Below are 17,713 nucleotides of genomic sequence, written 5' to 3' on the forward strand. Positions count from 1 at the left end.
ATATGGGAATGTTCTTCATTGTATTAAAAAATGTAGAAACAACCTAAACAGAAACAGCCAAAGTTTCTCCCCAAAAGGTCCTGGTTAAATAAATTATGGCATATCTGTGTAATGGAATATGATAATAACCATTGAGATACAGGTTTTTATTTATTAATATGGAACACTGTGTGTTATTAATTAAAAAGCAGATTACCCACAGACAATAGGGAAGGCTTTGGGGGGAGGGGAGTGGGAGAGGGCAATGGAGGGAGGGGAAGGGGCGTATGTAATACTTTCAACAATGAAGATTTATTTAAAAAGCAGATTACAACGTAGTTTATGAAAGAAATGCAATTTTGTTAAAAAGGGGAAAATGCAAATATCTGAAAATGAAAAAGTCTTAAAGGTGATAGAAATTCTGATATTTTTTTCTTTCTTTTCACTTACTACATTTTCTAGTCTTTCTATAGTAAATATGTAATATTGACAAAACAAAGAATAATAAAGTAAAAACAGAACATTTGCTGTAAATGAGAATGTTGTAATACTAACAGCTCACAATTACCCTGTTAATTCATTTCAAATTCTGTCTTCACTTTTTAATAATCTGAGGTTTCTTTCCTGAGCTAATCCCTTTACAATGCTGAAGAGAATGAGTAATAAAATGCTGTTGAAATGACAATTTGCTAGTCTTATGAGGAAAGCCAAACACAACTTGCCTGCTTAACAATCTGTCTAGCAAACCCTGAGAGGAAGCAATCTGTAAATCTGCTCCTCTTCTCCCCGAACCCACCTGCAGGACTCATAAATCCTGGTTTTCCATATTACCACATCACTCCGGCCAGCCCACCCTGCCCCCACCACCTCTTCTCCTTTAGCACCCACACAGCTTCCACTGGAGAAAGTTTGCTCAAGGTAAAACTTCCTGCACTGTGGTCCCTGGTGCTCCTGCCTGGCTCACAAACCACTTTCCCAGGATCACCAAACTTCAGGTCCTGAATCTCAGCAACAACTGACAAAACTTTCCCTGTGGTTTCTGTTCAGTATCCGCCCTGCCTCTTTTGGCAAGTGGCCTGCAGTATAATCCCTGCTGGGAGGGTGTCCACCTCGGGAAACCTACCTCAAAGCCTCGTTTCCCTCTTCCTCTTCCAGGCGCTAGCCAGAGAGCAAACAAGAGTGCAATTTCTAATGCTGCCAGGATAGCGAGTTTAAAACCAGGATCCACTGAAACACCATTTTGAATACTCACCAAATACACATAAATCCCAGAGAGGTGTGCTGTTTGTGAGCTTAAAACTGTGAGGTTATTATTATTTCATCTTTTTTTTTTTTAAGTGAACTACAGTATAGGTATTTTTTCAATGTTTTCTTTTTCAGAAAGAGAAAGGGAGAGGGAGAGAGATAGAAACATCAATGATGAGAGAGAATCTGATCTTGATCGGTTGTCTCCTACAAATCCCCTCCTGGGCATGTGCCCTGACTGGGAATTGAACAGTGAACGCCTGGTTCATAAGGCCCACACTCAACCACTGAGCCACACCGGCTAGGTTTATTTCATCTTTAGACAGCAGAAGTGAAGTTATCAAGAAGGCAAAGACACTTTTTATAAAATAATTAAAAATAAATTATCACTGCTTAAAAAAGCCAAATTTGATTATAATCAACCAATAAAATGCTTTATTTTCTATACACACACACACCTGAAACTATATTGAACAAGTCTCTTGAGGAAAGCTATTATTATTATTATTCTCATTTTACAAATGAGGAAACGGGCATAAAACAATGAAATGACTTGCCTGAGACTACTCAGCTAATAACGCTGCATATTAAAAACCAGCCAGTGCTTTCCATTAAATGCCAAGTCCTATTCTAGGTTATATGTCTTCTCCATGTTTGCATGACCATTCCCAGTATTAAATTTTCATATTTAATAATACTACAGTGATTCTCGAAATGTGCTTGTCTATATGGCCCTCTGGCTATTTTTCTAGCCTACTCTATAAAACTGGACTTTCTTCAGCTTCTATTAGGTGGTTTACTTTTATTACTTCCATTTGCCCTCATAATATTTAATGTATCTTTTATAACTGTGCACCAAAATAATTAGTTTGATCTGAATTATAATCCTGTTCCAAGTTTTAATTACAAAAATGTATAAATAATGAAGAGAGAGCTACCAACAGATGGGGCAGAGATCTACAATGTGGAAATGCCTGCCAAGCTTTCTTTAGTCTCAGGCAAGTCATGCTATCCGTTCGGAGTTCAAGAACAGCAAAGTGAGTGGCATTAAACTAGATGGCTTTAAAGTTATTTCCATTTGGCTTAATAAATCTATGTGAACAAGCAAGACATAAATTCATAAAACAAAAGAATAATACACAACAACAGTATGGTAATTACCAGAGAGAAAAGGGTAAGGGGAGATAGAAAAGAGTATAGGGGGATAAATGGTAAAGGAAGGAGACTTAACTTTTTATTAACCAATGTAACCCCAATAACTTCAATAAAAAAGAAAAAATATAAAATGGAATGATCTTTAAGCATTAAGTGTTTTGCATATATTTACTTAAACGGGTAAACCCGGTCTCTCAATATAAGGATTATTTCCAAGTGTAATCGAATATTTTTATGGTAAAATCTTATAAAACCTAGGATATAGGTCAGTACTATCTTATTTTCTAGATGAAACATGGAAAAAAATAAAATCTCAGTACAAGAAAACGTAAGTTGGGTTTTCCCCAGGAAGTCAGTCATACATGCTGTATAGGTTTAAATGCGCTCTAGCATCCTAACAGTCACTCTACTCCCCTACGTCTCCCTGGCTCCCATTTCTCAGGATACACGGTACGTGGAGCTGCTTCTAGATCTTGAGAGGGCATCAGGGATCTAGAACTGGGATCTAGCCCAGCTTCCGCTCCTATCTGTGTGGTTCACAACCTTTCTGGGCCCTTGTTTCCATGTGTGTGTGCCTCTTTGTTCACGTCCAGGCTCTGAAATCTTACGTGACTTCCCACTCTGTTACGTCACATACTCCTCTCAGTTTGGTATCACCACACTAGCCTCTAACTGGTTCCACAGGAGTGTCACTAGCATGTGAGGCCTCTTTGGACTCATCTAGGCAGTTAGTCACTTCCTTTCAGTGAGCCCAGAGGACTGGGCACTTGCTGCTGTTATGGAAGCTAGCACAATGCACTTTAAATACTGTTTCCTTACTATTTCTTGGACATGACATGCCCACTAGACGAAATCCCTGGATGACTCTGTTCTCTAACCTTCAGTTCTCAAGGAACAATGCAAAATGATATTACTATTTATCTTTTGATGTACATGGTCTCTGCCCCAAAACAAAATATTTCACTTGACGACAAATATTCATTGAGCGCCTACTACATGCCAAGTACCATGTAAGGGTCTGGAGCTTAGTCTATGGACTTTTCTGCACACCTGATGTGCATCTAATCTACAGTACTTAGCGCAGCAACTGGCACTTAAGTGACAGCTGTTATTAAGACTTAGAGTGCCCCGAGCGTGGTTGTGATGAAAAACACCACCCAAAGATTTTTGTAAGTCATTAAATACCCTAACTTTTGTTTGCCTTAGCTACATAGCTGCCACAACCGGTCAGGATTTAGAACCTACAGCACTGGAGTAAATCAGGTTTCAGTCTTCCTCTCAGGGGAACAGGGAATGGGGGGAAGGGGAGAGCTGGAGAGCGGAGGAAACGGAATTCCCGACCTTCAAATCACTGGGGAGGGAACTAGAGGAATTCTACGGTACACTTTTTCTTCTTCTAAGTACTGCCGTGAGGTCAGCAGTGAGTGGAAGTATCTCCGTATTTCAATAGATGCTCAGATGCACATTTTTTCCACATTCTAACATATCTGAGAGCAAGATGTGTTTTCCAAATAGCAATTTAATAAAAGTATTCTAGCTTAATTAGAAGTCCTCTTTCTTTTTAATGATATATAAAATCATTCAATGTCTTGCAATGGGTAGTGCTTTAGATTTAATGAAATGCAATAGATTTCATCTGTCTGTCCCCTCCCCATTTATGATTAGAAGAAAGGGGTTTCTTGATACCGTGGAATAAGGTCAGCTGTGCAGCCATGGACACAAATGAGTACCTTGCCATTAGAAATGACTGTATCAGCACTGTCACACCCTTGTGACTTGACAGCCTGATGTTTATGCACAGTGCGGGCACTTCTGGTTTCTCAGGAAATGTCAATATGATACACGTCGTGGCTTCGGGGTGGGTGTGTCAAGTTCCTGAGCTGCCACCCTGACGTCCATTGAAGACTAAGCCTGCCTTGGCACTGCAAGTTCGCTGCTTTGACTCACCCCTCCTCCTCTACACCTGTTAACATCCTCAGGTCCACATGAAAGAAGATGCCCTAGAACAGTCGGCAAACTGATTAGTCAACAGAGCCGCCGTTTGCCGACCACTGCCCTAGAAGATTGCCTCTTCCTATCCTACCTCCATTTCTTCCCTGTCTTGAATATCTCTTGCTTTTAGTGAGACCTGGGTTCCTCCCAGGCCAATATTCCTTTGTTATTGATGAAACATAACATAAAAGTAATTTAGGTAATGGCTTGTAGAGAAAACAGGCAACCTAGCTTCTTGAGACTACAACTCGTGACCCCAATAGGCAAAGTCTTCGAGTTGGATGGAGCCTGCCAGATTGGATCATTCTAACCTCAGAAAAGGAGTGCCTTATTTTCTCTAAAGCTTCAATTATTTCCCAATTCTTGAAGAAATATGGCCCTACAACATATTTCCTTTTGCTTCCACATATTTACTCTTTCCCTCTCCTTTGCCTCCTACCCACCCATCTATCTTCAAATAAGGACTGACACCCTGATTTTAAAAAGTAAGCACATGAGGCTTCCGGCCAAGATGGCGAAGTACATAAACATTGTGCTTACCTCCCCCTATGACTACATCCAAATTACAACCAGATTATGGAACAACCACCCTTAAAAGCCATATAAAGACTAGCCAAACAGAACGCCTATAACTAAGGAGATAAAGAAGCCACATCGAGACTGGTAGGAGGGGTAGAGACACAAATGAACTGGCCCTACACCCACAAGTGGCTGTTGAGAATTGGGAGGGAAATCTTCGCTGTGCAGGTCCCCACTAAAGAAATGGGTCTCCCCCTTCTCCCCCTCCCTACTTGGGAGTCCATTCTGTGGGACTCTCCCCCCTCCCTACGTGGGAGTCTGTACTTGTTCTTCAATAAATCTCCATCTTTGCTATACAAAAAAGAAAGAAAGAAAGAAAGAAAGAAAGAAAGAAAGAAAGAAAGAAAGAAAGAAAGAAAGAAAGAAAGAAAGAAAGGGGTCCCAGCCCCCAGAGCATCAGTGCCGAGAAGTCCCCACAAGAGCTGGCTGTGAAAATCAGCAGGGACTTAGTCCTGGTGAGACGAAGGGCTGCTGTAGACCCATCCTCCTAAAGGTCCTGAGCACAGACTCACTCACTCACAAACACTTGCCCTAAGCTGCAGTGAAGGGACAGCACAGATTGCAGGCACAGGCAGGCACCCAGTCTGAGTCTCTGTTAACCTGATAACACCACTCTCACCCCACCCTGGTGACTCCCTGCCCCACCCAATTCATGTGGAAGCTCTTTCAGAGGCTAACCTACACAAGAAGACAGCCTGGGCCAGTGCTTTGAACTTTCTTAAAATCTCTCAAAGGTTCACAAAGCCAAAACAAGCAGCAACTGGCTGTAACTCATACTAAGTGGCCCCGAGTCCAGCACTAGTGGAGGCCAGCCTCAGTTCACAGCATAACCACTCCTAGATGCCTCCAAGCCCAGCACAGGCAGCTACCAACACCAAAGATCACTTTGTAGCTCCTACCATAATTAATGCCCTGCCAGACACAGGCAGTGGCTGACCTTGGCCTGCACCAGAAACCTCTAGTGAAGAGGTCCCAGAACGAACACACCCAGTGGCCAGCTTCAGACCACACCAGAACACCACCTGATTAGTGCTACAAATGACACACCCAAAGGGTGAACTCAGCAAGCACCCGAGACCTGCTAAAACAAATAGTGTCCTGTGGGGTTACCCTTACAGAACAGTTTGTCTGCTAAAGTCACAGCCAGTCCTCACAATCAGGCAGCCTGAGGGCCAAGCCCACCACTGACATGCCAACAGCATATAAAGGCTCAACGACAGCAGGAGGACACACACAACCCACAAAAGGGACCCTAATACAGAAAAACAAATAGAGAGGCGGCCAAAATGAGGAAACAAAGAAACACCCCAAGTGAAAGAACAGAACAAAACTCCAAAAGAAGCATATAAAATGGAGGAAAGCAGTCTATCAGATGCAGAGTTCAAAAAGTTGGTTATAAGGATGCTCAATTAAGTTAGGGGAAAATAGACTGTCTACATGAGAACTTCAATAAAGACAGAAAACATTAAAAAGAAGATAGAGCCCAGCCGGTGTCAGCCTATGAACCAGGGGAGCACAGTTAGATTCCCGGTCAGGGCATATGCCTGGGTTGCAGGCTCAATCTCCAGTGTGGGGCATGTAGGAGGCAGCCAATCAATGATTCTCTCTCATTGATGTTTCTATCTCTCTCTCCCTCTCCCTTCCTCTCTGAAATCAATAAAAATATATTTTAAAAAAGGAGATAGAAAACATTTTAAAATGTCAGAAATGAAGAATACAATAATGGAAATGAACAATACATAAGATGGAATCAATAGCAGACTATAGGAAGCAGAGGCTCACATCAGTGATTTGGAAGACAAGATAGAGAAAAACACCCAAATGGAACAGCAAAAAGAAAAAAGAATTTTAAAAACTGAGGATAGTTTAAGGGACCTCAGGGACAACATTTGCATCATACAGGTACCTCAAGCAGAAAAGCAAGGAAAAAAAAGGAGGAGGAAGAGAAAGAAAAGGAGGAGGAGGAGAAAGAGAAAAATAAAGGAGAGATAAAAATATGAATATTAAAATATCCAAAGAAAAAAATTCTTATTGACAAAGACAAATACATAATAAAAGCAGTGGATCAACCAACACTAAATTTAGTACAAAGGGTAAAAGGCAAAAGTAGGATCATCATGTGTAAATATAACAGCAAATTAAGGGATCCACACAAACACACAAAAGAAGTAAAGAAACAATGACAAAAACATAAAGATGGAGAGGGAGAGTTAAGCGACCATCAACTTAAAACAGACAGTTATAAACATAGCTTGGTATATATGAAGCCCATGGTAACCACAAACCAAAAATATATAAGACATATACAAGAAATAAAATGAAAGGAATCCAAACACAACACAACACAACACAACAGAGAATCAACAACATACAAGAGAAGAGAGAAAGAAAATAAGAAAGGAATAGAGAACTATAAAAATAATCAGAAAAAAATTAATAAAATGGCAATAACTACATACCTATCAATAATTACTTTAAATTTAAATGGATCAAATGCTCCAGTCAAGACAAATGGACATATATATAATGGAATATTACTCGGCCATAAAAAAGAATGAAGTCTTACCATTTGTAACAACATGTATGGACCTAGAGGGTACTATGCTAAGTGAAATAAGTTAGTCAGAGAAAGACAAATACCATATGATTTCACTTACATATGGAATCTAAAGAACAATATAAATGAGCAAACAAGCCAGAAACAGATTCATAGATGCGAAGAACATTTTGATGGTTGCCAGATGGTAGGAGATTGGGGGGCTATGAAAAAGGTAAAGGGATTAAAAAGTACAAACTGGCAGTTACAAAATAGTTATGAGGCTATAAAATACAGCCTAGGAAATACAGTCGATAATATTGTAATAACTACCGTATTTTCCGGCGTATAAGACGACTTTTTAACCCAGGAAAATCTTCTATAGGCCCAGTCGTCTTATACGCCGGAAAATATGGTATATATGGTGTTGTGTGGGTACAAGACTTACTGGGGGAATCACTTTGTAAGTTATATAAATGTCTAACCACTATGCTATACAGCTGAAACTAGTACAATATTGAATGTCAACTATAATTGAAAAACAACAAAAAATTTTAATTACAAAAGAGTAAACACATGAAAACTTTGTTCAATTCTGTCTCACCCTCAGCTATAGTTAAATCTCTTTGATTCTTTTTGTGAAAAGGTCTTAAAAGATTGGTCTTCATGCCCTCCCTCTATGACCTCATCCCCCATCCTTTGCGATTAATTCTGTATCATCACTATTTCAGTAATATTGTCTTTTTAGTCAATTAATAATCTCCTCAACAAATCCAATGGTGTTATCTTTGGCATTTGAAAGTGTTGGCCATTCTCTTACTTTCAGTTCTGTTTTTCTCCTGACACCCTCAAATAATCTTGCTCTCTTACTGGCCTCCCTCCTCCACCTGCCCCCAAGCAGTAGGTAACTCCTAGGCTCAGTTCTTAGACCCACGCTCTCTCCCTAGTTGTTCCTCTCCTCGGAGAAGTCATCTGTTCAGTTTCAGTGACTACATCTAAGAGGATGACTCACCATGTGCAGGCCCAGCTCTGACTTATTCCGCAGGCTCCCTCCTGGTTTCTAACATTTCAATACTTTAGTTCTTCACCCAACTGTGTTCTTTGTCATCACAACTCTGTATCTTTGCTTAAATAGTTTCCCTAACCAGGAATGGTCTCCTTGTTTCTCTCTGCCTATTTCAACCCCCATTACTCCTTTAAGCTTTAGCTCAAGTTCAAACATCTTCCTAAAGTCTTTTCCAATAACTCAGGTAAAACTGAGCTCCCCCCGCCCCCCCCCCACCCCCCACTTATGATTGCCCATGGCAGTTACTATCTATGTTATATACTTGTGTACTTTATTTAATTATTCATATTTTTACCTTTTGTCTCTTTAATAATCTGTAAATGCCTATGTGTATGTATATGTGTATGTGTATGTGTATGTGTATGTGTATGTGTATGTGTATGTGTATGTGTGGAGGGGGGAGGGGGTTAGGTATCCTTTTTAGGATACCCCCAGTGCTTGGTACAGTGCTAAGTACAATAATAAGTTAATGAATGCCTATTGAACTGAATTCAGAGGGGATGTGGGATCTATGTGCAGATCTGATGATGATGATGATGATGATGATGATGATGATGATGATAGCAGTTCATGTTTATTTAGCATTTACTATGTGCAAGACCCTATTGCACTATTCCAATTACTTGTTTTTCTATAAACTCACTTAAGCTTCATAATACTATCATGGAGGTATATTATCTGGTTTTATTGATGAGGAAACTGCAGCACAGAAAGATGAAATAATTTAAACAGGTGTAGGATGGTCCTAAACACCTAAGACATTTAGTGTCCCAGGTCTTATCCTTCTAAACACAAGTAGTCCCCTGCACCCTGCCATTATGAAAACCAAAAGATACCTTCACCCACTTCAAAATGCCAGGGCTGGTCTGGGCTAGACAAATGTCAGAATGTCTGGTTCCGTCCCCCCCCCCACCCCCAACACACACACACACACACACACACACACACACACACACACACACGAGCCTACTACATACCAACTGGAACCATCAGTAGTCCCTGTAGCTATGTTTTAAACTAGATGACCCCATCCCGGACTTCACGACTGCCGTTGGACCAGGGATATGTACCTAATCAATGAATGGTTAATTATTATGGCAAGGCCTAACTAAGAAATTCAAGCTGAGTCCATTACACTTGCTCTCCTGGGAATTTGAATTAGGAACTATCAGGCAGATCAGACAGGAAGAGAAGCAGAAACTGCAAGAATGCCCCAACAGAGTATTGGGACAATGATGGTTATGTGTAATGGGAGTGAAATGGGAGTGGAAAATATGAGACTGCGGGGAAGGGGAACTCAGCAGAAAGCAGTCACAGCTGGAGGCCAGAGAAGCCTGGCAGGTGTTCACAACTGTCTGGGGCTGGGAAGACAGAGTTTGAAATTCGAGATCCCCAAGTTAGGAGGTTCAATAAATACTTCCAATTTTCCACCAAGACCACAGAAGAGGTGCACCTGTGAGTAAGTATCACTGCCCAGGGCCAGGGGTCACACCCTAGGACTAAGGACAAAACCCTAACAGACATGCGCTAACTGTCAAAATGGAGGCCTCTAGGGAAGAATGAACTGAACTGATAGGACAGGTGAAGGAAAAGACAAACCCTGGTAGAACAGACCTGGTTTCTAGCCTGGAGGCAGGCTGGGGTCAGCCACAAAACAGCTCTTGGTTTCTCAGATGGAGTAAGGGGAAGAGAGAGAGGAGGAAGGGACAGGGCATTCCACTGGGATAATTAAACCTGCAAACAGGGTTGGAGGGCAGGTAGGTGCCCATTGGGGGCTCAATGAGGAACTTGGGAGGGGACCATGCAAGGACAGTCCAATGGGGCAACTTTAAGTGGAAAGGAAGGAGGGTCATGAAAGACAACGAAGTCATAATTTGTGAGTACCTGCTATGTTCCAGACATATGATTAAGAGTTTTTTCAGATGATCTCATCATGAGACTGTACTATTTCCTTATTTTACAAATAAAGAATCCAAAGCTCAGGGAGGTTCAGTAGTTCCCATCTAACCTTACACTATTAGCAAATGGCAGAGCTAGGATTTGAACACCAGGTAGACAACCGACTCCAACACTGGCTTCCTCTCCGTAATTACGTGTTGTGACTGTGTAAGGTCAGGCAGGGCAGTGGCGCATGTGCTGTAAGACAACTAGCAGAGAATGATAGAGAGCACACAGATTCTGGCAAAAAAACAAGAATCTGTTGTAGGTTAAAGAAGATAGAGGTATAAAAAGGGGTGTCGCCCTAGCTGGTTTGACTCAGTGGATAGAGTGTCGGCCTGCGGAATGAAGGGTCCCAGGTTTGATTCTGGTCAAGGGCAAATGCCTGGGTTGCAGGCTCAATGCCCAGTAGGGGGTGTGCAGGAGGCAGTCGATCAATGATTCTCTCTCATCATTGATGTTTCTATTTCTCCCTCTCCCTTCCTCTCTGAAATCAATAAATACATATATGGGTGTCAATTGAGCTAAATATGAACATACTATCAAAAGTTAAGTCCTCAAATATAAAGAGAGACCATTTCAAAAACAGAAATGATAGAGGTGGAACTGAACTGGTTTCGGAGAGATCATAGGCCACTTTGCAACACTCGAGAGGAGGGCTTGACTCCTAAGTTAAACAATAAATACACTTTGATTACAGTTAGGAGGCTTAATACAATAAGGAACTAAAGATGGGAAACAAAGTTCATCTAAGAAACAGCTGTGGGGGAAGGGAATGGGAAAGACACAGAAACCAACACCAGGAATCATACAATCAGACTTTCTTTTGAGCTGGAAGTAATTTGGAAGTCTTCCAATCCCTATCATTTCAGAGCAAAAATGCACCTAGAAAAAAATGGCTAAATACCTGCCCTCCCAACTAAGGCCTGGTTTGGTTTCACTTTTATCTGTATAAATAAAGACAGAGAGCCTGCTTTGTCCACAATGGTGCCCTGGAAATTCAAGTGAAGTCAAGCCTGTGTTAGAAGACCATGGGATAAACCACTGGCAGTTCCAGGATCACACCAGGGGCCTAGCTTTTCAGTCTTCGATGGCCCCTACCACTAGTCTAACCAGTGAGCCTATTTTGCAGGAAACTTAGAAGAGAAACTCTCCACTGAGGAGAAAGGTATGAGATGGATTTTTCAGATGGTTCACATTTTCTGACTCTAACCCTTATCCCCTGGTCATTACCAGGACTACCCCAAATTGGCCAGAAAGTCTGCTTAGCATGAGGGTAACATACATCATCAAAGAAGGTTTATGAGGGAGTCCAGTAATTGCAAAACCAACAACAGCAAAAATAAATAAATAAAAATTAACATAGTTCATTTCAGAGAACTGGAAGAAAGAAGACCAACTGGCAAGAAAGAAATAACCTCTACATACTAAGACTCTTAATGCCCCCATTTTACAGATACCTTAAGTATCTGTAAGTTTAAGGCTCAGTGAGATGAAATAATTTGAATACCTAACTTGTACAAAGCAAAGAAGAATATAAATAATCGTCTGAATTCCACAGGAGTTTTAGTGCTCATCATTCACTTAAGATTCCTGAATGTCAAGGAACGAATAATCTATAAAACAAAGTTAAGTCTTTTCCACCAATGTCTAAAGAAGTATAGAGATTCAGAGAAAGAACATGCCAGAAGAGTAAAGTTTTGCTTGGTGCCTGTTAATGCATTTGCCATCCCCATGAGACAAAAATCGTAAAGTAAGAATGGAAAGATATTTGGGGTTAGAGGTGAACTGACAACACCAAGTAGCGTAAAGGAAAGCTCCTATGAGAGCACTGTCTGATTTAAAGCCATGTTACGTGTCTATAGCATTACATGAATTCTTGCTCTAGAGGGGAGGGTCGGGGTAAGGGGAAGAGATCAACCAAAGGACTTGTATGCATGCATATAAACCTAACCAATGGACACAGACACCAGGGAGGTGAGGGCATGAGTAGGGGGAGGGGGAGCGGTGAGGGGGCAATAGGGGGGGATAAGGACACATATATAATACCTTAATCAATAAAGAGAGAAAAATAAATAAAAGTGCCTCCCAAAGGAATTAAATCTCGAAGGTTGCTCCCACTCAAGATACACTTAATAAGAACCCTCGGAGCCCAGGTTCCTTAAGCACACAAGTGTCCTTGCTAGAACCACTCCTTTTTCTCTATTTCCATGCTTTGTATACTTCTAAGAAGACTGCGTTCTTACCTTGGGTTCTCTTCCTGTTTTGCACAAATTCTGAGCGTCTCAGAGTGCTGGGTGCTGTGCGACGGAAGCAACTATTCCTTTTCCAAGTTTCTGGGCCATTTAATTTTCTCTCTTCCTCTAAGTGCTGGGTATTATTCTCTAATGGGGAGCCCTGAGGAATGCCCCAGTGATGTTCTCCTTGGCTTCCCTTAGTCCGTTGATTCCACAGGATATCCGGGGTGATCCTTCTGCTCCCAAATGCCACCATTCCTGGTGCGTCAATGCCATTATACTCCAAATTCTTCATCTGATGGAGAGGATCTGCTCCCCTGTAATTCCGAAGTTCATGCTCACAGTTTTCAAATAAAGGATCATAGACTTTATTTTCTGTCTCAAAATTACTCTGATCCAGGGCATGAGTCTTTGCTTTGGGATAGATTTTATCATTTTGATAAACATTCCTGTCCCCTTCAGAATATTTGACAAATCCCTTACCTTCATTGACACCATTCAAATCCACAGACTGAGCATTCGTATAATTCCCAGGAACATGATATAAACCGTTGAGGTCTCTGTAATAAATATTAGTTTCTTTACAATCCTCAAGATTATAATTAAAATTCCTGTGGTCCTTATACCAGTTTGGAGATTGACCAAAATTCCCCAAAGAGCCATCCAAACCCCTGTGGCCAGTCCATGGTTCAGTTTCTTTAGAGTCCTTGGGATTACAATCCAGATTCTTACAATGTACGTAGCCGTTTGTCTCCCCATGTCCCCCAGCTTTCCAGGTTACCTCTGGGCTTCCAGTTCCAGGGCTCGGGTTTCCATAACCTACATTTTCTGATTTCCAGTAACCATCACAACCTTGAGTTCCACTTGTGTGGTGCATATAGTTCTTTCCATTTTCTTTTGCTTCCTCGTAGTCCATATAGCTTGCTTCACTCTGCTCAAAATCCCAGTACCCACAATGCCTTTTTCTGTAGGGCCGATTCCGCCTGGTGGTCTGGTCCCTGGAATCCAAGTCATCTTCTCTGTGACGCCCATCCAGCACTGTAAGGTCCCTTTTCTGTAGACTCCTGCAATCTTCGTACTCCCAGCTGGAGCCCCAGGGCCCTTTCTTCTCAGTTTCTCTTTCTTTCCTAATCTCATGGGTTTCACACATGTTCAGTGTGCTTAAAGACACAAGTTTCACTTCTCTCTTCCATGGGCCTGGGTTGGGCTGAAATGTGGACAGGTGTGTAGCCTAAGGCTGTATCTGTCCTTCTCAAAATGTCTCCCAAAGCTTTAAGAGTCACTCTTCTTGCTGCTCCAGTTGGAGCACGGAGACATGTGGAGTTATTTCAACCTCGGGATCCAATCAGTGAGCGGCTGTATCTTTCCCCGCGGAGACCAGGGGATAATTAGTAACTAGTGTTCATGTGATTGGAGTTGGCAGCCTTGTTTGGTGTTTCCCTCAAGCTGGTCAAACTGGCCTGGCTGCTTTATGAACTGGAAGCATTCTCCTGCTCTAAAGGTTTTGCAGAAAAAGCAGTGGGAAAGAGAAACAGCCCCCTTTAAGAGCCCCAGGTAAGGTCATATATCAGTCTCATCTGCCTCTTTAATCCTTTAGTAATCAACCAGGGGTATGAATACATGCTTTCATGTGCAGCTCAAACTGGACCTCAACCTCTGTCCTCCCAGTTCAGCTTTCTAATCCTGGGACATCTGAAACTCTGGGACTCCCTTCCCTTTAACTAGGGGCAGAACCCTTCCTCCTTTGAGAGCTCTGCTTTATGGGATTCAAGTTACCAACCAGTTAGTTTACACGCAAATCACAAGCTGTTGAAGCTCCTGCCTGCCAACACACTGGCCATCCCACTGAAGGAAGAACAAGCACTCCCTTTTACTCTGATCTGTGGTTTGGGCAATTTTATAGTGTGAAACTCTTTGCCAGAAGAATACAGTTATGTATGCTCACACTTTCCTTGATACTTGTCATGCTAGAGAAGCATCATAAAGCACACATTTCCCAAATCTCTTTTCTAACTAATTCATACAACATATTTACGGCCCGGATGAAGAATGAGACGAGAAGTCAGAAAGTGGGGTACAAAAATACCTATTTGACTTTAATCAACATTAGAGAGATACCTAATATGTGTGAGGCAGTGCGGAAGAGAAAAAGATGACCTAGTTAGTCCTTGCCTCTTACAATGCAGGAGCAACACACTATAAAGTAAGACTGAATGTGGTAAGTGCTATAAGAAACACCAGCGGCAAAGGCAACAAAGCAAAGTCCCTGATGGGCCAGCTGGAGGGTTCGTGGAAGTGGTGGCCTTTGAACAGTGCCTTCTATCAAAGCATGATTTCCACAGACTTTCTACAAACGGAGAACTAGGAAATGGGAAACAGTTTGAAGGCCGTATGTGGAAGAAGTAGTAGGAGATAAGGACGGAGGGGGAGGCTACGATCGATCCCAAGGGACCTGAATGCCGTTTGTTTCATTCCATGGATAATGAAGAGTCATGGAAGGTTTCTGAGTAGGAGAGTAACATGCTAAGAGACAGTCGTCGTTAATAAGATTATTCTTTTAGCTATCTGGTCATGTCTAGGAATGATTCCTTGAACTTTTATCTAATCCCTATTTGTAAAATAATATAAAGAATGCTGAGGAGACCAGGGTTATATGCTCTGTCAATAATTAGATGTTTACCCTTGGGTAAACCATTCATTCTCTCTGGGACTCAATCACCCATCTGTAAAATGAGCAGTGGCATCAATGATGCTCCTCATTCCTTCAGTTTTAAAAATCTATGGTTCATGTTCCTCACAACTTCCTTGTACTTTCCTCAAATACCTACTGTGCTATTCGTCACACTTTTTGGATTCTCTACTAACAGTTACTGAATGAACCTGTAGATTGTCAAATCTTCTGATTTTCTTTCAAAGTCTTTTTGTTCATTTGTTCTGTTCCCTTACACCTTTCAAACCAACAGCAGTAGCAGCAACAGCTTCCATGCTGTGAGTGCATATTATGTGCTAAGGCCAGGGATAGAACTTGGAAGTTGACATGAATTTTCTTTGATATTCACTACCCTGCACAAAGGGTCTCATATTATCCTTATTTTACCTCAGACAAAGAATCTTTGGGAGTTTGAAAAACCTGCCCAAGATCATAAAATCTAACACGAGGTAGGCCACAATTTGAACCCAGATCTGTTTTGACTTCATGGTCCTAGGCCGAATATTCAAACTCAAAGGCTAACACGGGCCAAATAAACGAGGCATGTGGCCTGTGGGCCACAAGTTTGACATGCTTGCCCTAGACTATCTCGAAATATAGTAAAACTTTAATTTCCCTCAAGCCAAGTAAACAAATAAACTCTATAATGGACCATTATTTCTGAGGCAAGTTTGCCACACCCCTGCCTCTCTTGATTCCTCATCAGCCAACCACAAGGAGCACCTGGACCTACACAGTAACAGAAAGACTCATCATCTAAAACCTATTGCCTAAACCCAATAAGGATTTTTATTTGGTTCACCAAACCAATAGGATGGCAACATCATTTGAGAGCGCAGCTTTTGCCATGAGTTATACAAAGTAACAGTACAAGCTCAATTTCTGCCAATAATCAACTTGTGGCTACGTTTCACTTCTCTGGCTATCAGTTTTCTTACACGTGAAATGAGAAAGCTAACAGTTTCTCTGCCATTTTAAATCTAAAATTCTATGGTCTTACTTATTTCTGGATAAAGAGTACAAGTAAAGATTAATTCTTCCCTGTTATGGAAAACAAAGTTCCCTTTAGCAATTTAGTATCTTTGATAAAGCTAACATGATAAGAAACACACCTAGTAAATCAACAATGAGAAGAGATAAAAAGAGAGGACAAATTGTAGGTAAGGAAGGATGGTAGTTATAAAATGACCAAGTAGAAGAAATTACATGAAGCTAAAAGAAATGATCTTTGGTTAAGTGGGGAGTGAATAGCTGGTTACAATACGGAATACCGCCCCCGCCCCCTTTCCTTTCTAAATCCTGTTGCCAGAGTTGCATAAAGATGTAAAGTGCCTCTGCTTTACCACCACATTACTAAAACCCAGAACTAATCAAAAGCTGTGAATGGATTGATATTTTCATGTGATAAATCTGTGTGCAAAGCAATGTGGCCTGAGAGAAGGGAGAGAATAACTTTCCTACTTTTCTCAATCCCAGGACTACTGATGACATTCAACCTTGTAGACCTTCAGCTTTCCCGACACCCCCTCCCCCCGCCCCCTTTTCAAAAGCCCCAAAGCAGCACTCCACCCTGATGTTTGCTGCTTGTTACTGGAGGGTAGGTGTGGGTAATGACTATCTATGAGACGCCCAGAGTGGACAGAAACCCTGCTGTAAATAGTGCTAGAAGCAGCAGGATTTAGAGGGAGAGAGAAAAGAGGGAGAAGGGAGAGGAAAGGTTAAAGGAAGAAAAGGGAGAAGGTAGTCAACCATCAAGGACAGGTAATTCCCTAAATTCTTGTTAATGTCTCTGTAACTGCCTGTGGGGGTTTAAAGTTAGTCACCCCAAGATGCGCTTCTGTGGGGTGCGGATTGTTTTGAACTAAAGGCAACTGTAGCTGAGGGCTCAGGAAAAACTTCCGCATCAGAGGCAACCTCTTTTGACCCTAGAGAAGGACACACTCCTATTCACTTAACAATTGTTCTTATCATTCTGCAGTGACCCTTTGGGGCCCTCAAGGCACCTCACCCCACCCCTAGCTCACAATGTACCCATGTTCCCTTTCTGTCTCTGAACCTCTCCTGCAAATGGGGTCTCTGACTGTCTCATGGATGTGGGGTTCCCACACATACCGGGTGGGGTGAAAGTAGGTTTACAGTTGTGAGCATTACATTTGGTTACTTTCTCTTGCCAATCTGTCACATATCTACGTATTTGATCATTAGGCCAGAGGAAAGAACCTTGAGGGCAGTTTCTCCTCCCTCACAGGCCCATGACCTTCCTCCAATCTGATGAT

General features: G+C 41.7%; 1 protein-coding gene across 3 annotated transcripts in view; it reads right to left on the reverse strand.

The window, feature by feature from the left end:
• Positions 1 to 17,713, reverse strand: part of DNMBP (dynamin binding protein) — a 94,298-nt gene that overhangs the window by 33,451 nt on the left and 43,134 nt on the right. Inside the window, exon 1 of one of the 3 annotated variants that reach the window (XM_079793386.1) lies at positions 12,737 to 14,593. The exons of the other annotated variants lie outside the window; for them this stretch is intronic. Within the exon in view, the coding sequence (XP_079649512.1) occupies positions 12,737 to 13,877 (1,141 nt within the window). The 5' untranslated portion in view covers positions 13,878 to 14,593. Of the gene's footprint in view, positions 1 to 12,736; positions 14,594 to 17,713 lie in introns of those variants that run through there. 3 annotated transcript variants of the gene reach the window in all.

This window comes from Cnephaeus nilssonii, assembly GCF_951640355.1.
Source record: "Cnephaeus nilssonii genome assembly, chromosome: 16".
Classification (NCBI taxonomy): domain Eukaryota; kingdom Metazoa; phylum Chordata; class Mammalia; order Chiroptera; family Vespertilionidae; genus Cnephaeus; species Cnephaeus nilssonii.